This window comes from Fragaria vesca, linkage group LG3 (assembly GCF_000184155.1).
Source record: "Fragaria vesca subsp. vesca linkage group LG3, FraVesHawaii_1.0, whole genome shotgun sequence".
Lineage (NCBI taxonomy): Eukaryota > Viridiplantae > Streptophyta > Magnoliopsida > Rosales > Rosaceae > Fragaria > Fragaria vesca.
Window position 1 is genome coordinate 26,962,937 of NC_020493.1, and position 14,178 is coordinate 26,977,114.

The 14,178-nt window shown below is 38.9% G+C and overlaps 1 protein-coding gene across 1 annotated transcript; it reads left to right on the forward strand.

The window, feature by feature from the left end:
- The first annotated feature begins 11,447 nt into the window (after window positions 1-11,447).
- LOC101314453 (formin-like protein 20-like) lies at window positions 11,448-14,132 on the forward strand. Its single transcript, XM_004296267.1, has 7 exons — window positions 11,448-11,520; window positions 11,978-12,681; window positions 12,755-12,976; window positions 13,053-13,329; window positions 13,452-13,920; window positions 14,005-14,062; window positions 14,094-14,132. The coding sequence occupies exons 1-7, from the start codon at window positions 11,448-11,450 to the stop codon at window positions 14,130-14,132; spliced, it is 1,842 nt and encodes a 613-aa protein (XP_004296315.1).
- Window positions 14,133-14,178: the final 46 nt, after the last annotated feature.

Here is a 14,178-nt window from a genome sequence, read left to right on the forward strand (position 1 = left end):
GACATGTACATATACAGCACATAACCCCTCTCCGTTTGGCCGATGTGGGATATTACAATCCACCCCCCTTGGGAGTCCGACGCCCTCGTCGGCACACTCGCACCACACGGCAGAGTGGCTCTGATACCATTTGTCACACCCCAGGACCTATTCCGCAACATTTAATATTCAACCAAAAACTATAGCATGCATTTATTTAAAATAAACGTCCACTCACAAATTAGGCCTAAGCCTGATGTCGATCTGGGGCCTCGTTTGCTCGAGCCTCCTCACGTCCTGTTCCAAATATAATATTAATTTCCCAACCAATAATCCAATATTTAATCAAAATAGGCAAAATTACCCGAGAGCCATAAATACGCTCATCATTGCCTAACTTCGATATTCTTAAATCGGAACGATCCGAACTTAAATATCATACTCAACAGTCGTAAATACAACCTCCCCAAAATACGACTTAAATCATACTGCCGGATTCTACATTAATTAACCGCCAAAAATACCAAACTTCGGAAATTTACAAACCTATCCAAATCTCATCCAAAAATTCCATAAATCACATCAATATAATCCCCTTAATATTCCACACTTAAAACCCTAAAAATCTCTTAACCGGCGGCGGCCGGAGGCCAATTCCGACGACCTCCAAAACCTATGAAATTTTGACAGAATAATCTCCTCATCATGCTCTACAACTTTCATGACCAACACATCACCCAATTCCAAGCCTAACTAGGCTAATCGAACGAAAACAACTTAAAAGCCCTAGAAATTTCAACTCCACATTTCTCCTTACCTAGCTCAAGAGGGAGGGAGCTGCTTGGAGGGGTTGCTGCACGGGAGGAGGGCTACAAAACGTACCAAGCTTGCCCGGATTGGTGGCCGGAGGAGGGAGTTCCGGCGACCGGAAGTTCGGGGTAGCCTATCCTTTCGGGCGACACCGCTCTCTCACGGCGGCGTTAGGGGGGCTGCTACCGGCCTAGAATGGAAGCTGGGTTGGAGGCCGTTCGATTGGGACCGGTACGGCGGTCTGGGGCGGCCGGACGGCGACGGTCTAGCGGTCGGAAAATCGGACAGCGGGAGGGGGTGCGGGTGCAGGAAAACCAGGAGGAAAAAGAGAGGAAAAGAGAATGGGTTTGGGCCTCACACCCCAACCCGGTCCATCATATATCAACCCACTCCAAAATAAAACACCCCGAAAAAATAATACCCGAATAAAAAATTACCTTTTACTAGCTAAAATTTACTATTTTTACCGTCGTCGTATTTTCCTCTTACGAATAATCCTCAGCACAATAATCGTCCTCGAAACCCCTCTAGGGACCAATTAAGCTATTGACTCAATGATCGAGACGGTAAAATTCTTATTATAATCACGCTAGTAAATAAGGTAAAAATATAAGGGTCGGGATGTGACAATTCTCCCCTCCTTAAAAAAATTTCGTCCTCGAAATTAACATACATGTCATCCGAAGAGATAGGGATACTACTGCATCATTTGCTCCTCTGATTCCCAAGTAGCTTCTTCTACTTGATGACTTCTCCAAAGCACCTTGACAAGCGAGATTGTCTTGTTCCTAAGCACTTGCTCCTTTCGGTCGAGAATCTGAACCGGATCCTCTTCATAGGACAAATCTCTCGTCAAACTAATCGGCTGCTCTTGCAGCACATGAGAAGGATCGGCAATATACTTGCGAAGCATGGATACATATTTTAACGTCATTTTAATTTGACGATTTTTATTCCTTTTGTAGAGTTACCGAAAATGGGATTTCGGTGAATATAAATATGTATTTATTGAGAGAGTATGTATATAAAATGCTAGCTAGCCATATGTGTCTGTCCACCTTAATGGCGTAGCATATAGCCGCATTATGGTGTGACGTGAGCGTTGGACGTGAGCGTAGTAGCCCTATTTGAGTGTTTAATTCATATAGGGGGTATGGACACATATTTATACACCCGTTTGTCCACCTTGATGGCGTAGTGTAGCACCGCATTAAAGCGTGACGTGAGCGTTGGACGCGAGCGTAGTAGCCCTATATAGACCCATGAATTTATATAGGGAGTATGGACGAGTGTAAATACATACATATATTTTTTAGAGTCTGAGAGACTCGATATATTATGAGATAAAAGTTTTATCGTTTGCGGCATGCATTCGATTTTTCTTTGGAAATTGAGTTGGGGAAACATAAATATTTTATTTAATAATTTATTTTTGTCCACTCACTCTAACGTTTTTAAATGTTTTTCCCCTGGGCCCTTCGTTTTTAAAAATGCCCAGTCTGCAGAGTTCGGGTTGGATCTAGAAGGAGGCGAGGCATAGTCACCCGCATTTCTGCCAGTTTTCGTCAGTAGGTTACCTGTTCAACCTACTTGTGTTCTCTTGCTTCCGCTTGTGTTTAGTAGCTCTGAATACTTTGGGATTATTGTATATTATGTTTAGAGTTTCTGAAGGATAATTATGTGATGTTTGGACGTTTTGTATTAAGGGTGAAATTTGGAATTTTCAAGTTAGGGTTGTCCATCTTTAAGGGAGATTTTATCAATTCTTTCAGTAAATTTTCCTTGGAGGTGGTCCCCGCACGATTTACTCCGGGTTTCAGGGTGAAATTCGGGGTGGGTTGTGTCATGGAATTAGAAGCCTACGCGAAGTATGCGAACTAGACAGGTGTCACCAATTGGTTGGCCTGCATGGAGTAAACCTTGTCCTTGTCGATTAGGGTTTCAGAACCTTATTTGGGATTCAAAGTTAACTTCCTTCCGCTGGGGATCAAACTACTATATATACTCTCTTAAACAGACAATCAAGGAACTCTCTCAAATCAATACAAACACAAACCAATACAAACTGAAACCCAGTTCCCTTCGAGCTACTCGAAACCCTAACCCTAAGCGCCGCCGCCTAGGTTTTTCTCCAGAGCCCTCCGGACTCTACCCCTTTTAGCTTCTCTCTGAACTCCCTATAATTGCTCTGCTCGCGCCGCCGTGAGTATCGATCGCTTGTGCTCGTAAATCCTCCTCCGAGGTGGCACCTGTAACCCCCCCTTTTGCCTGATCAAGAAGTCAAGTGCACCCCCATCAACCTTTTCCTCGTTCGCGAGGTGGCACGCCCGTAACACTCTCCTCTCTTTGTCTGCTAGTTACCTCTGCTCCGCGCGCTGAGGATCGTGGCCAAAACAGGAATATTTACCGAAAATTCGGCATAATCTACCTTGAACATAGACAACCCTTATCTGGAAAAAAAAAATCCACCGTACACTTCTATAACCAACCAAACCAGCCTCAACACTTGGAGTCTTTCTGTTCCCCAAGTTCATCACATCTCCCAAAATATCACATACTAAACTTCTGGAATTCCACAACCAACAACAAAGCCAACATTAATTCACGAACTGGTTATTAGAGCATATCTAATAATGAAAGAATAACAATGAATAAAGATTAAGCGGAAGCAGCCTCTGACTATGTCTCGACTCCATGTACGCTCGACCTCAATTAAACTTAGCCTGCAAACTGGGCATTTAAAACCAAAAGACCCAGGGGAAAGTAATTTTAAAAACGTTAGAGTGAGTTGACAAAATAAATTAAATAATTTAACAAATTACGTAATTTAAATATTTTCCCACGTTTCAGTTTAAAAAAAAACTTAGCTGCACGCAACTTTGATAAACCATATAACTTAAATTTCAGAAACCCATAAGAATGGACAAACCAGCCCCGTTGGTTAATCAAATAAATCAATCTCGTAAGAAGAGATAAACCAGCCCCGCTGGTTAATCAAATACATAATTGAGAAAAATAAAATAAGAGAAAGAGTTATCACCATGTAAAAGAAGTCTTCAAGGCTCGGGTCAATGCCTCCCAAGCTATAGTAGCGTCTCACGCTAAGCGCTCAACTCACCTATGGTGAGGACCGCTAATAAGATTAACTAGCAATAAATAATAATATCTGATCGGTACCTCCCAGACTATAATAGTGTCCCACGCTAAGCGCTCTACTCATCTATGGTGATGACCGCTAATAAGACTAGCTAGCAATAAATAATAATATCCGATCGGTGCCTCCTAGGCTATAATAGCGTCCCACGCTAAGCGCTCTACTCACATATGATGAAGACTGCTAATAAAGGCTAGCTAGTAATGAAATATGAGCGTCCCTATAATATGGTGACTAAAAACATACGAAACCACTTAAATCAATTAAACTTCCCCAAGATCATATAAATAGTACGGTTCCCAACCGTACCTTAAAATTTTCATAAGAAATTAACATAAAACTCAATGACGTGTTTCACACGTCAAAATATTCTTAAATCCTTAATTATAAGCGAGATTTAATCCTCAAGTAAAAATTTATTAATATCTCAATCCGAAATACTCGCTAAAATATTCTCAAGGTCAAAATCAATCTTCCACAAATAAACAATAAAATTATAACAAAGAACTACCGAAAATTCCATTTTCGGAAATCTTTTATAAATCTCAAAGTCTACCAATAAAACAATCATAATGAAATCCGGAAATCATAATGAATATCCAACTCGAATATCAAATTAATTATCCGAGCTCAAATCCCTAAATCATGACCAACAATTAATCATCGCATTCAACTCAAATATATTTCAAAACTATATCATAATCTGAAATTATAATATAAGCTCGAAAAATAAAGTAATAAATTATAAAATCTTGCATGCATATTATTAAAAACCAAAGTGTCCACTCACAAATTTAGGCATAAGCCCGACGATATCCGAATCATCACTCAAGCGAGATCCCCTCGTATCCTGGCACCATAAAAATGCTTAGGACCAAACTTCAATTCCAGAAAATAAATACTTAAATATATACACTCAAATCTCTTCCGCTTAATCCACTACTTTTATTAGGGTTAAGCTTATCGGATTCATGTCAAACTCCACCCACAACCTCATTTCATTTATTTCAACCTTCTAAAACAGAAATAAGGGAAATCCAACGGCCGGATTTTCATTCTAACCGCCAAAATTCTCAATCTTTGAAAAATCTCAAACCTATCCAAAACTCTTCAAAAAATTCCAAACATCACATCATTAAACTCCCCTTAATATAACACATTTAAAACCCTGAAAAGCCCCCTTACCGCAGCGGCCGGCGGCCGACTCCAACGACCTCCAAAGTCTACCAAAATTTAACAGCATCTTCCTCTCAACCCGCTCTGCAACTTTCCTAACTAGCACAAAGCCCAATTCCAAGCTTAGATAGGGTAATCAAACAAAAACATTAAATAGAACCCTTGAACTTCAATTATACATTTCTCCTTACCAATATCGAATTGAGCCAATTCCTTTCGAGGGATTACTACTCTAGATGAGAGCTACAAGAAGAGCCAAGAATCGCCGGCTTTGGTGGCCGGAGGAGGGAGCTCCGGCGAGAGGGCAGCTGGACTTCCAGTGGCGATTTCCTCCACACAGTGGTTGTAGGAGTTCCGTCACCTACCCAGGAATGGAGAGGAGGAGACAATGGACCGATTGGGACCGGAGCGGTCGCCCAGTTCGGCCGGATGGCGTCGGACAGAGATCGGGATTCCAACGGGGAGAGAGAAGCTCAGGGGAGAAGAGAGAGGGAGAAGAAAAACTTGGGGCTTTTTCCTTTCTTTTTCCAACGTGTTCCAACCCAACATTTTAAAACCCAGCTCCAAAATAAAACACCCCAAAAACATAACACAATAAAATCTTTACATTTTTACTAACCAAACATTACCCTTTTATCTAATAACCTTTTCATGCTAACTCTGATTTTAACGTATAACATGTCCATAAATTCGTAATAACGTCCTCAACAACTCCCTTAAAGAAATTTTCCCAAAATAATTTTGTAATACCCCGGAAATTAGATATTGGTTTCTAATTTTATTTGGTTGTGGTTTTGAGGTTCGAAGGAAGAGCGGAAGTGTTCAGCCGCATAATTTACCAAAGCAGTTTTACTTGCTTTAAGGGTCATAGAGTTGACTTTTTATTCGTTATGTTTCTTGAGAAACTTCCTTCACGAAAGTTGTAGAGCACGACGATACGAGTTCGTAGACGCATGGCACACATAAAACAGACTTCGTATGAGAAAGTTATGGTCAGCGGAAGTTCATGGTTTAATGAGAAATTTCTTGGTTAAATAAGAAGTTTAGGGTTCCATTTTCTCCGGAACCCATTTATTTCCCTCTCCTTCTTCTCTCTCTTGCGATACCTTCGGTATCAAAGTTCTCCAGCCGACCCGACCCGATTTTCTCGGCCGACTCCGGCCGACCCAGACGACGGCACCGGTCGGAAAATCTTCCTCTCCTCGGTGCAATCCTCCATGTGTTGGTGAGTGAGGACGACTCGAGCGGATCGGAGCTACTCGAGCGCCACAGTGAGGGTGACGACTCGGTTTGCAACCCGACCGGAATTCTCACCTCCGGCAGCGGCGACGTGGCCTGCAACCGGTTGGGATAGAAGCTCCTTGGCGTCCTGGTTTGACTTGCGGTGGTCTTGAAGCTCAACTCACGGTGTAGAGTTGCGGTGGTGGATTTCGAAATTCCGGCGAGTTTTCCGGCGTGCTCCGACCGAATTGGCGGTTACCTCAGGTATAAAAGATGCTTCTCTCTCTTCATTCTACAAGTTTGATGTTGGGGGTTTGTTCAAATTCTATGGTTGGAAGGGTGGCGCGTGGGGCCACTCGCCGCCGCCTACGGTGGCGCGTGGCGGCGCGTTCGGTGTTGTCAATGGTGTTTGGTGTGCTGGTTAGGTAGTGCTTGTTGATACGAACTTGTTGATCTGTGGTTTGTAAGTTTTGGTTACCGATAATGCATGCTAGGGTTCCACTCGGTGCTAGGTTTTGTTCGGTTTCCATTTTGAGTATTTCAAGTTTTAGAAAATTTGGTTAGTTGTTTTGTAGGTTGTGTAGGATGTTGAGGCGACCTTTTCTTGGTATAGGGAGAAGTTTTGCCTCGAGTGGCAAGTTTGTAGGTTAGGACTTGAGTTTTGGTTCGAGTCGGATTATGTTGTTTTGTTGTTACTAAGTGGAGATTCCATTCTAGGTGGTTGACGATACGTGTTTGCATCTCACCTATTACTAAGAGAAGACGCAGCGGGAGTTTTGTTTAAGGTGAGTAACATTTCTTAGGTTCAAGTAGGAACCGATTTTCCTTACATATTTTGTTGATTTTGCTAATTGGGGAATTGTGCTCTCGAAAGTGAAATGTTTTGTTTTAAAATCATGTGAACTTGATCGTCCACGGTTCACAGGTAAGTAAAAAGGGTTCTTTTGATATTTATAAATTTTCTTGAGCCATTCCCGATTGTAGCTATATTGATGTTAATGGTATATATATATATATATATATATATGTTCATGGAAGTTGTTGTGCTTGGTGAAATTATGTGACAGGTTCACATTTGTCGTAAAATGTTTTTTCATTTTAAGAATTGGTTTGGGGAGGATTCATGGCTATGGGCTTTTTTTTTAGTGTGTGTCTTTGTTGAGAATCGGTGGGCTGTTAGAACACGTAATTTGGGAATGTTTAGGATTAAGACCTTGAGTTTATTTGGAGAAGAGTAATCGTTGTTTGGGGACGACCTGTGTGGTGACCTGTGTGGTGATCTGTGTGATGAATCTGTGTAGATAATCTTGTGTGATCTGTGTGGTGAATCTGTGTAGATAATCTTGTGTTGACCTGTGTGGTGATCTATGTGATGAATCTGTGTAGATGATTTTGTGATGATCTTGAGTAGATGTTGTGGTTGATGTTGAGATTTGTAGTCAAGCAATTGGTATTGCTAATGGTCTTTTGTTAATGGTGTGTTTCGTATTTAATTATTGTGATTCTAAATTGATTTTCGTAGTGTTTCTAGTGATTTTTCGGAACTAAGTTTTATGCAGGGATCACTATTTTTATATTTGTTTGGTCTCAATGTAATTACCTGAACTAAGCTATGCGCAGGGATTACTATGTTTTCAATTGTTTGTTTTACAGTAATTTTTTGGTTTATTTCATATGCCTTAATCTCATTGATTGTTTATGTGCCCTTCAACTGGATTAAATCAATGCAAGTGTTCTAATTAGTTAGTCAAGAGTGCTTATGGAATTTAAGGCTACTCATACAGGCTTGCAAAAGCTTACCGGGTTTGTTTCTTTCAACCCGGTGCACCATTCCATGGTGTAGGGGTTTGATCTTGCAGGTGAGAACTAAACATGGTTGAGATGTAGAAGTTGAGCTGCCACCTTAGAGTTAGACTCTTTTGTTTATTTTTAATTGTTGGGTTGTTTTTAAGCTCCAAGTGAGCGGTTCATTTTACTTGACATTTCAAGTTGATGTAAACAATGGATAGGAAATATTTGACTCCATGTTGGGCTTATATTGACATTCATTTATCCAGTATTTGGGTTTGGTATTTGGGATTTAATGTTAGAGTTTTAGGATTATTTTTAGGATTTTATCATGCCTAAGTTTTTGAAATTTTATCCTTAAAAAATTGGGGTGTGACAAATTTTCCTACAAAAAGTCAACTCCGGGGTCCTTTAATAGTAAACGATTACTCAAAATGGTAAAAACCAAAGTAATACCAAAAGTAAATAACCGTAATTTAATTTAAGAACCGAGATGTGACACCAGGATTTAGCGTTCTCCATCTCTATCCCCTCCATGGTCGTCAACACCGACCCTTGGCCTTCTCCTTCCTCCATGTGCTTGGCGAGATCCAACACAACCCTCAACTCTGTATCTTCGATTCTGGCTACATCATCTACCTCTTTAATTTAGGATTTGTCTATTCACTTTTCACTGTTGTCTTTGTTTTTCTCTTTGAGATCGGGCAATATGGAGTTGGAGAAGAAGAGAGTTTATATCTGGGCAAATTATGTTGGTTCATCAATCATGGAGATGCAAAAAGGATCTGTGTGTCCAAATTTTCTCTGGAAAGAGAGTTGGTTATATTGGTGTTCAGGTGTCTGAGAGGACGTATCTCCTCCATCTTGTTAAACCTTTGGCGCATCAATGGTTGAGAAGCTTCACCTATCTAATTTGATAATGGAAGGGTCTGGGCAAAAATGGAATCCAAATCCATGGTTAATTGGGAGTTGGTTTGGCTAACGAAGAAGGGGATATTATCCTTGATTCTTTCGATACAGGTGAGGGTGTCTCCATTGATGGTTATACATATTAATCGAATTATATTTTTTTTAATGTTGGAGAGACGAAATTGTCCCTAAAAATATAACGGAGATCACCAAAACTAACGGTTGAGATGACGGTGTGTACTCATATTGGGTCGGTTTTAATAATTCATGTACGTATGTGATAGTTTCGGATGTTGAGCAACCATAATTCTCAGTGGAGTAAAGTTCATGTACTGTTCTTAAAATTTTCTCTTTTTCCAATTACTATACGTGTTGGCTTGTGTTCTTAACTTTTTGCCACCAAGAAACTGGAAAATCTATTCATACTCTAATCATGCTAGCTTAGTAGATCTTCATTAATTCTACTTTCTTATTTTATTTATTTTTATTTCCTTATTTATTTTAAGAATGGTTGAGGAAATTGGTTTTGATAGGAAATAATACAAACTACAAAGACTTCATTTCATGGCGGGAAGGACAAGAATAAATTTTTTATTTTTTATTTTATATAAAAAGTAGTGAAATGTGGGAAAGACGACTTTAGACCATCTCTCACCATAGGTTAAAAAACCAAATTTAGCCTATGTTTAAGCTAAATTTCAATTTTCAAGGTAAAAAATTTAGCCTAAGCTATTTGGTAAGCAAAATTTGGCCTTCGATTTCCATAAGATAAAGCCAAATAATATTTTATTCAGTTTTATTTTTTTTCCAGATCTGCCCTTCTAGCTACCATCTTATTTCATTTTGTATCCTTTTTAAATTTGAACTAAAAATCTGTAATCCCTCACAACTACATAATTAAAAACTTGTTTCTATTTTATTTTTTTACCATTGCGAATATCTCGACGAGACGTTTCATATAAGCCTTATATCTAATATATTTAAATAAAATCATATACTTGATTAATTATTGAATTAAAAAAAGTACATAGCTTATTCATGTAAAAAGGTTATTACACACTTATTAAAACGTAAACAACACAAAATGCTAGATTTAACTAAGTTACAACATAACGAAATAACTAACATAAAATGCTAGACTTATTAAAAACACATATTATTTTTCAATAAAAAAACCCATATTATAATAACTATCAACAATAATTTGGTACTCCACCGCTTTCGTTACAGTCCTCCATGTCCATCATTTGTTTTGGTACCTCCACTTCCTCCATAGTCTTTATCTTTTCCATATCCAAAAGGTCATTCATAAAGACTCATTCCTAAATTATACAATTATGGGAAAGAATTATAATGTTGGTTATTATCTAGCCGACGGTATATATCCTAAATGGTCCACACTTGTCCAAACTATACATGATCCACAAGGTTGGAAGAAAACTTTGTTTGCCACAAAGCAGGAATCATATAGGAAGGACGTGGAGCGTGCAATTGGAGTTCTTCAATCACGGTGGACAATTATTAAAGGACCAACACGATTTTGGGATAAACGTGTCTTACATGATATAATGACTACATGCATCATAATGCACAACATGATTATCGAGGATGAACGAGATTTATCGGCTCCGATTAAAGACTTTAATGAAGCACCCGCCCTTACTGTAAGATGATGGTTGACGAAACAACAAGATTTAGCCAATTTCTCGATCGCCATAGGAAAATTAAAGATAAGAAAACTCATTATGAACTTCGAGATGTTTTAATTGAGCATATTTGACAGCGATATGGAAGAACATAAGTTTGAAATCGTAATCGATAAATGTTTATTTTCAAATAAATATCTTGTTTTCAAATATATTTGTCGTGCTATTTTTTTTAAATTTTCGTTGGTTGTATCTTTTAATTATCGTATATTTATTAAGGAATAAGATTATGTCATTCTCAATATTTGTAGTTTCAAATTATTTTTAATATTATATATATATTTATATATATATGAGAAAAAAAAAATATGCATAGAAATATAACATTACATATATATGACAAAAGAATTAGATTTGACTTTACCTTTGAATTTAGCTTATGGCATGAGTGTTTTTTAAAGCCAAAAGACTATAAATTTGGCTAAAATTTAACTTACGATGGGATATTTTGATAAGCTAAAATTTTTTTTTACAGAATATTCTTGTTTTATATTGGCTAAATTTCAGCATGCTTGAGTCAACCAAGTATTTTGTTTGCAACTAATTTGAATAAACAAAGAAAAACGTTTGCTCATGTTGTCGGGGTCACTTAAATAGATAATCTCTCTTGCATCTCTTTCAGGGGATCGGAGCTGTGATCCAGTTGGAGCTTCGTTGACTTATCGTCTTGGATCCGATTGTGGAAGAAACAGCGCCACCTGCCGATGGCGCTTTTCAGAAGGTTCTTTAATCGGAAGCCGCCGGATCGGCTTCTAGAGATTTCTCAACGGGTTTACGGTATGTCACCGTTTTTGTATTTCTTTTTGCTTCTATTGTAATGATGATCATACCGAATATGAAAGCAGCTGTAGAGTTGCAAGAAAAAATTGAATTTCTTTATTGCACTCTGATCATGTGATTGGTGTTAGAATTGAGCTGAATTGAGAAAGAAACCTTTTAGTAAGAAGCAGAAAGGTCTTTTTTTTTTTTTTTGATAAGATAAGTAAAATCAGTAGGTAGAACCAGGAGCTGAAATGTCGAAACTGCGATATAGATTTTCTACACTTGGATTCAATGCAGAGGCTTCTGTTTGGTGATGTAGGAGTACGAAAACTGTTTGGAAACATGTAGACATTTTTGTGTCATGGAAATTTCTTGTTCTCACACTATAAATTTTGTATCGCCAAATTATTCTCATTAGTACTTCTTAGTGTTAATGGGATTGCTTTTCATTTTCGCTTCTCCTTTTATGCAGTTTTTGACTGCTGCTTCTCCACCGATGTGTTGGAAGAAGATGAGTACAAAGTGTACTTGGGTGGCATTACAGCCCAGCTACAGGACTACTTCCCTGATGCTTCTTTCATGGTGTTTAACTTCAGAGAAGGGGATAAACGGAGCCAAATTTCAGATGTGTTGTCCCAGTATGACATGACAGTTATGGATTACCCTCGGCAATATGAGAATTGTCCACTGCTGCCACTGGAGATGATTCATCACTTTCTTCGATCAAGTGAAGGTTGGTTGTCATTGGCGGGACAACAGAATGTACTGCTGATGCACTGTGAAAGAGGAGGATGGCCCGTGCTTGCCTTTATGCTTGCAGCTCTTTTGCTATACCGTAAAACTTACACAGGGGAGCAGAAGACTCTTGATCTGGTTTACAAGCAGGCTCCAAAAGAGCTTCTCCATCTGTTGGCTTCTATAAACCCACAACCTTCGCAGCTTAGATATCTTCAGTATATTTCACGAAGAAATCCGGGTGCTGATTGGCTTCCATCAGATACACCTCTATTTTTGGATTGTCTGATACTTAGAAACCTTCCACTTTTTGATGACAGAAAAGGTTGCAGGCCCTTCATACGAGTTTATGGTCAAGACCCTTCAACACCGGCTGACAGAAGTTCTAAGCTTCTCTTTTCAAATTTAAAGACTAAAAACAATACTCGCCACTATTCACAGGTAATGTCGACTTCTTGCAACTCAATTGGATATATAAAATGTTTTGAAGCATTCTTATGAATCCTAATCGCAGGCAGAGTGTGTGCTGGTGAAAATGGATATCTGTTGTTGTGTTCAAGGGGATGTGGTAGTCGAGTGTATCCACCTGTATGAAGATCAGGTTCATGAGGAGATGATGTTCAGAGTTATGTTTCACACAGCATTTGTAAGGTCAAATATATTGATGCTCAGCCGTGAAGATATTGATATTCTTTGGGATGCCAAGGAACAGTTCTCAAAAGACTTCAGATCAGAGGTATGTTGTTGTTAGCCTTATGTGGTTCTCCTGTTCAGAACTTTAGGAGTTGAATGTATGCTCAAATCTGTATCAGGTACTTTTTTCGGACGCTGATGCTGTTCTGCCTAATCTCACCACAGTTGTGGCAAGTGATGATGGAAATGAGACAGAGACTGCTTCACCTGAGCAATCTTATGAGGTGGAAGAAATCTTCAGCGATGCTACTATCGAAATTGAGCCTGCAATGTCAGAGTCAAATGAAGTAGTTAAATTAAGAATACGAGCTACTAGTGAAACTGAGCCTACAATACCAAAGTTGACTGAAGATTTTGAACCAGTTGAAGCAACAACACAAGCCACCAATGGACACTGTGAGTTACTCTGTTTCTTATCTCTATGTCTTCTTGTCTGTTTTTCGATGTGGTTTCCCTTTTGTTTCTTGACTGTTCTTGAGACCTATTTTTATTTTATTTTTCCAATTTTTGAGGTTCAGGTGAACCAGCTCCTCAGTGGAAGCATGATGTGTTTTTAAGTTTTAGGGGTGAAGATACTCGCAAGGGTTTCCTCTCCCATTTATACCATGAATTGCAAACCACAAAAATGATTAGAACATTTAAGGATGATGAACTACTTAAGAAAGGGAAGGTTATTTCTCAAAGCCTGGTGACGGCAATTGAAGAATCAAGGTTTGCGATCATTGTTCTGTCAGAGCACTATGCTTTTTCTGCATGGTGTTTAGATGAACTTACAAAGATCTTTCAATGCATGGAAGGCAAGGATACAATCCTGCCAATTTTTTATCATGTGGATCCCTGTGATGTACGATATCAAAAGAATAGTTATGAAGTGGCCTTAACAAAGCATGAAAGCAAGGCGAGACATGACATAGAGAAGGTGAAGCAGTGGAGAGCTGATTTAACAAAAGTGGGAAATCTCTCTGGGTGGGATTCAAAGAACCACAAGTATGGTTTCTAATATTACAAAAGTTGTTGTCTGTACGTTTGCATTCACTTGTTGCCTAATATAGTTGACCCTTTTCAATGCAGATCTGAAAGGGAACTAGTTGAAGACATTGTGAAAGTTGTGCTCAAAGAAGTACTTCAAGTACCAAGGGGAGATTTTGAAGAATTTGAAGCAACAAGAGAAGCCATGGTTGAGGTTAACAAGATGCTGAAGGATGATAAGATCACCGCCATTGGAGTGTATGGAAGAGGAGGCGT

Bases quoted from the DNA above. Each gene is read 5' to 3' on its own strand.
- LOC101314453 (XM_004296267.1), top strand. From the start codon at position 11,448: ATGGCGCTTTTCAGAAGGTTCTTTAATCGGAAGCCGCCGGATCGGCTT. The intron at 13,330-13,451 runs GTGAGTTACTCT...TTTGAGGTTCAG, and splicing joins ACAAGCCACCAATGGACACT to GTGAACCAGCTCCTCAGTGG. The intron at 14,063-14,093 runs GTACCAAGGGGA...AAGAATTTGAAG, and splicing joins TGCTCAAAGAAGTACTTCAA to CAACAAGAGAAGCCATGGTT.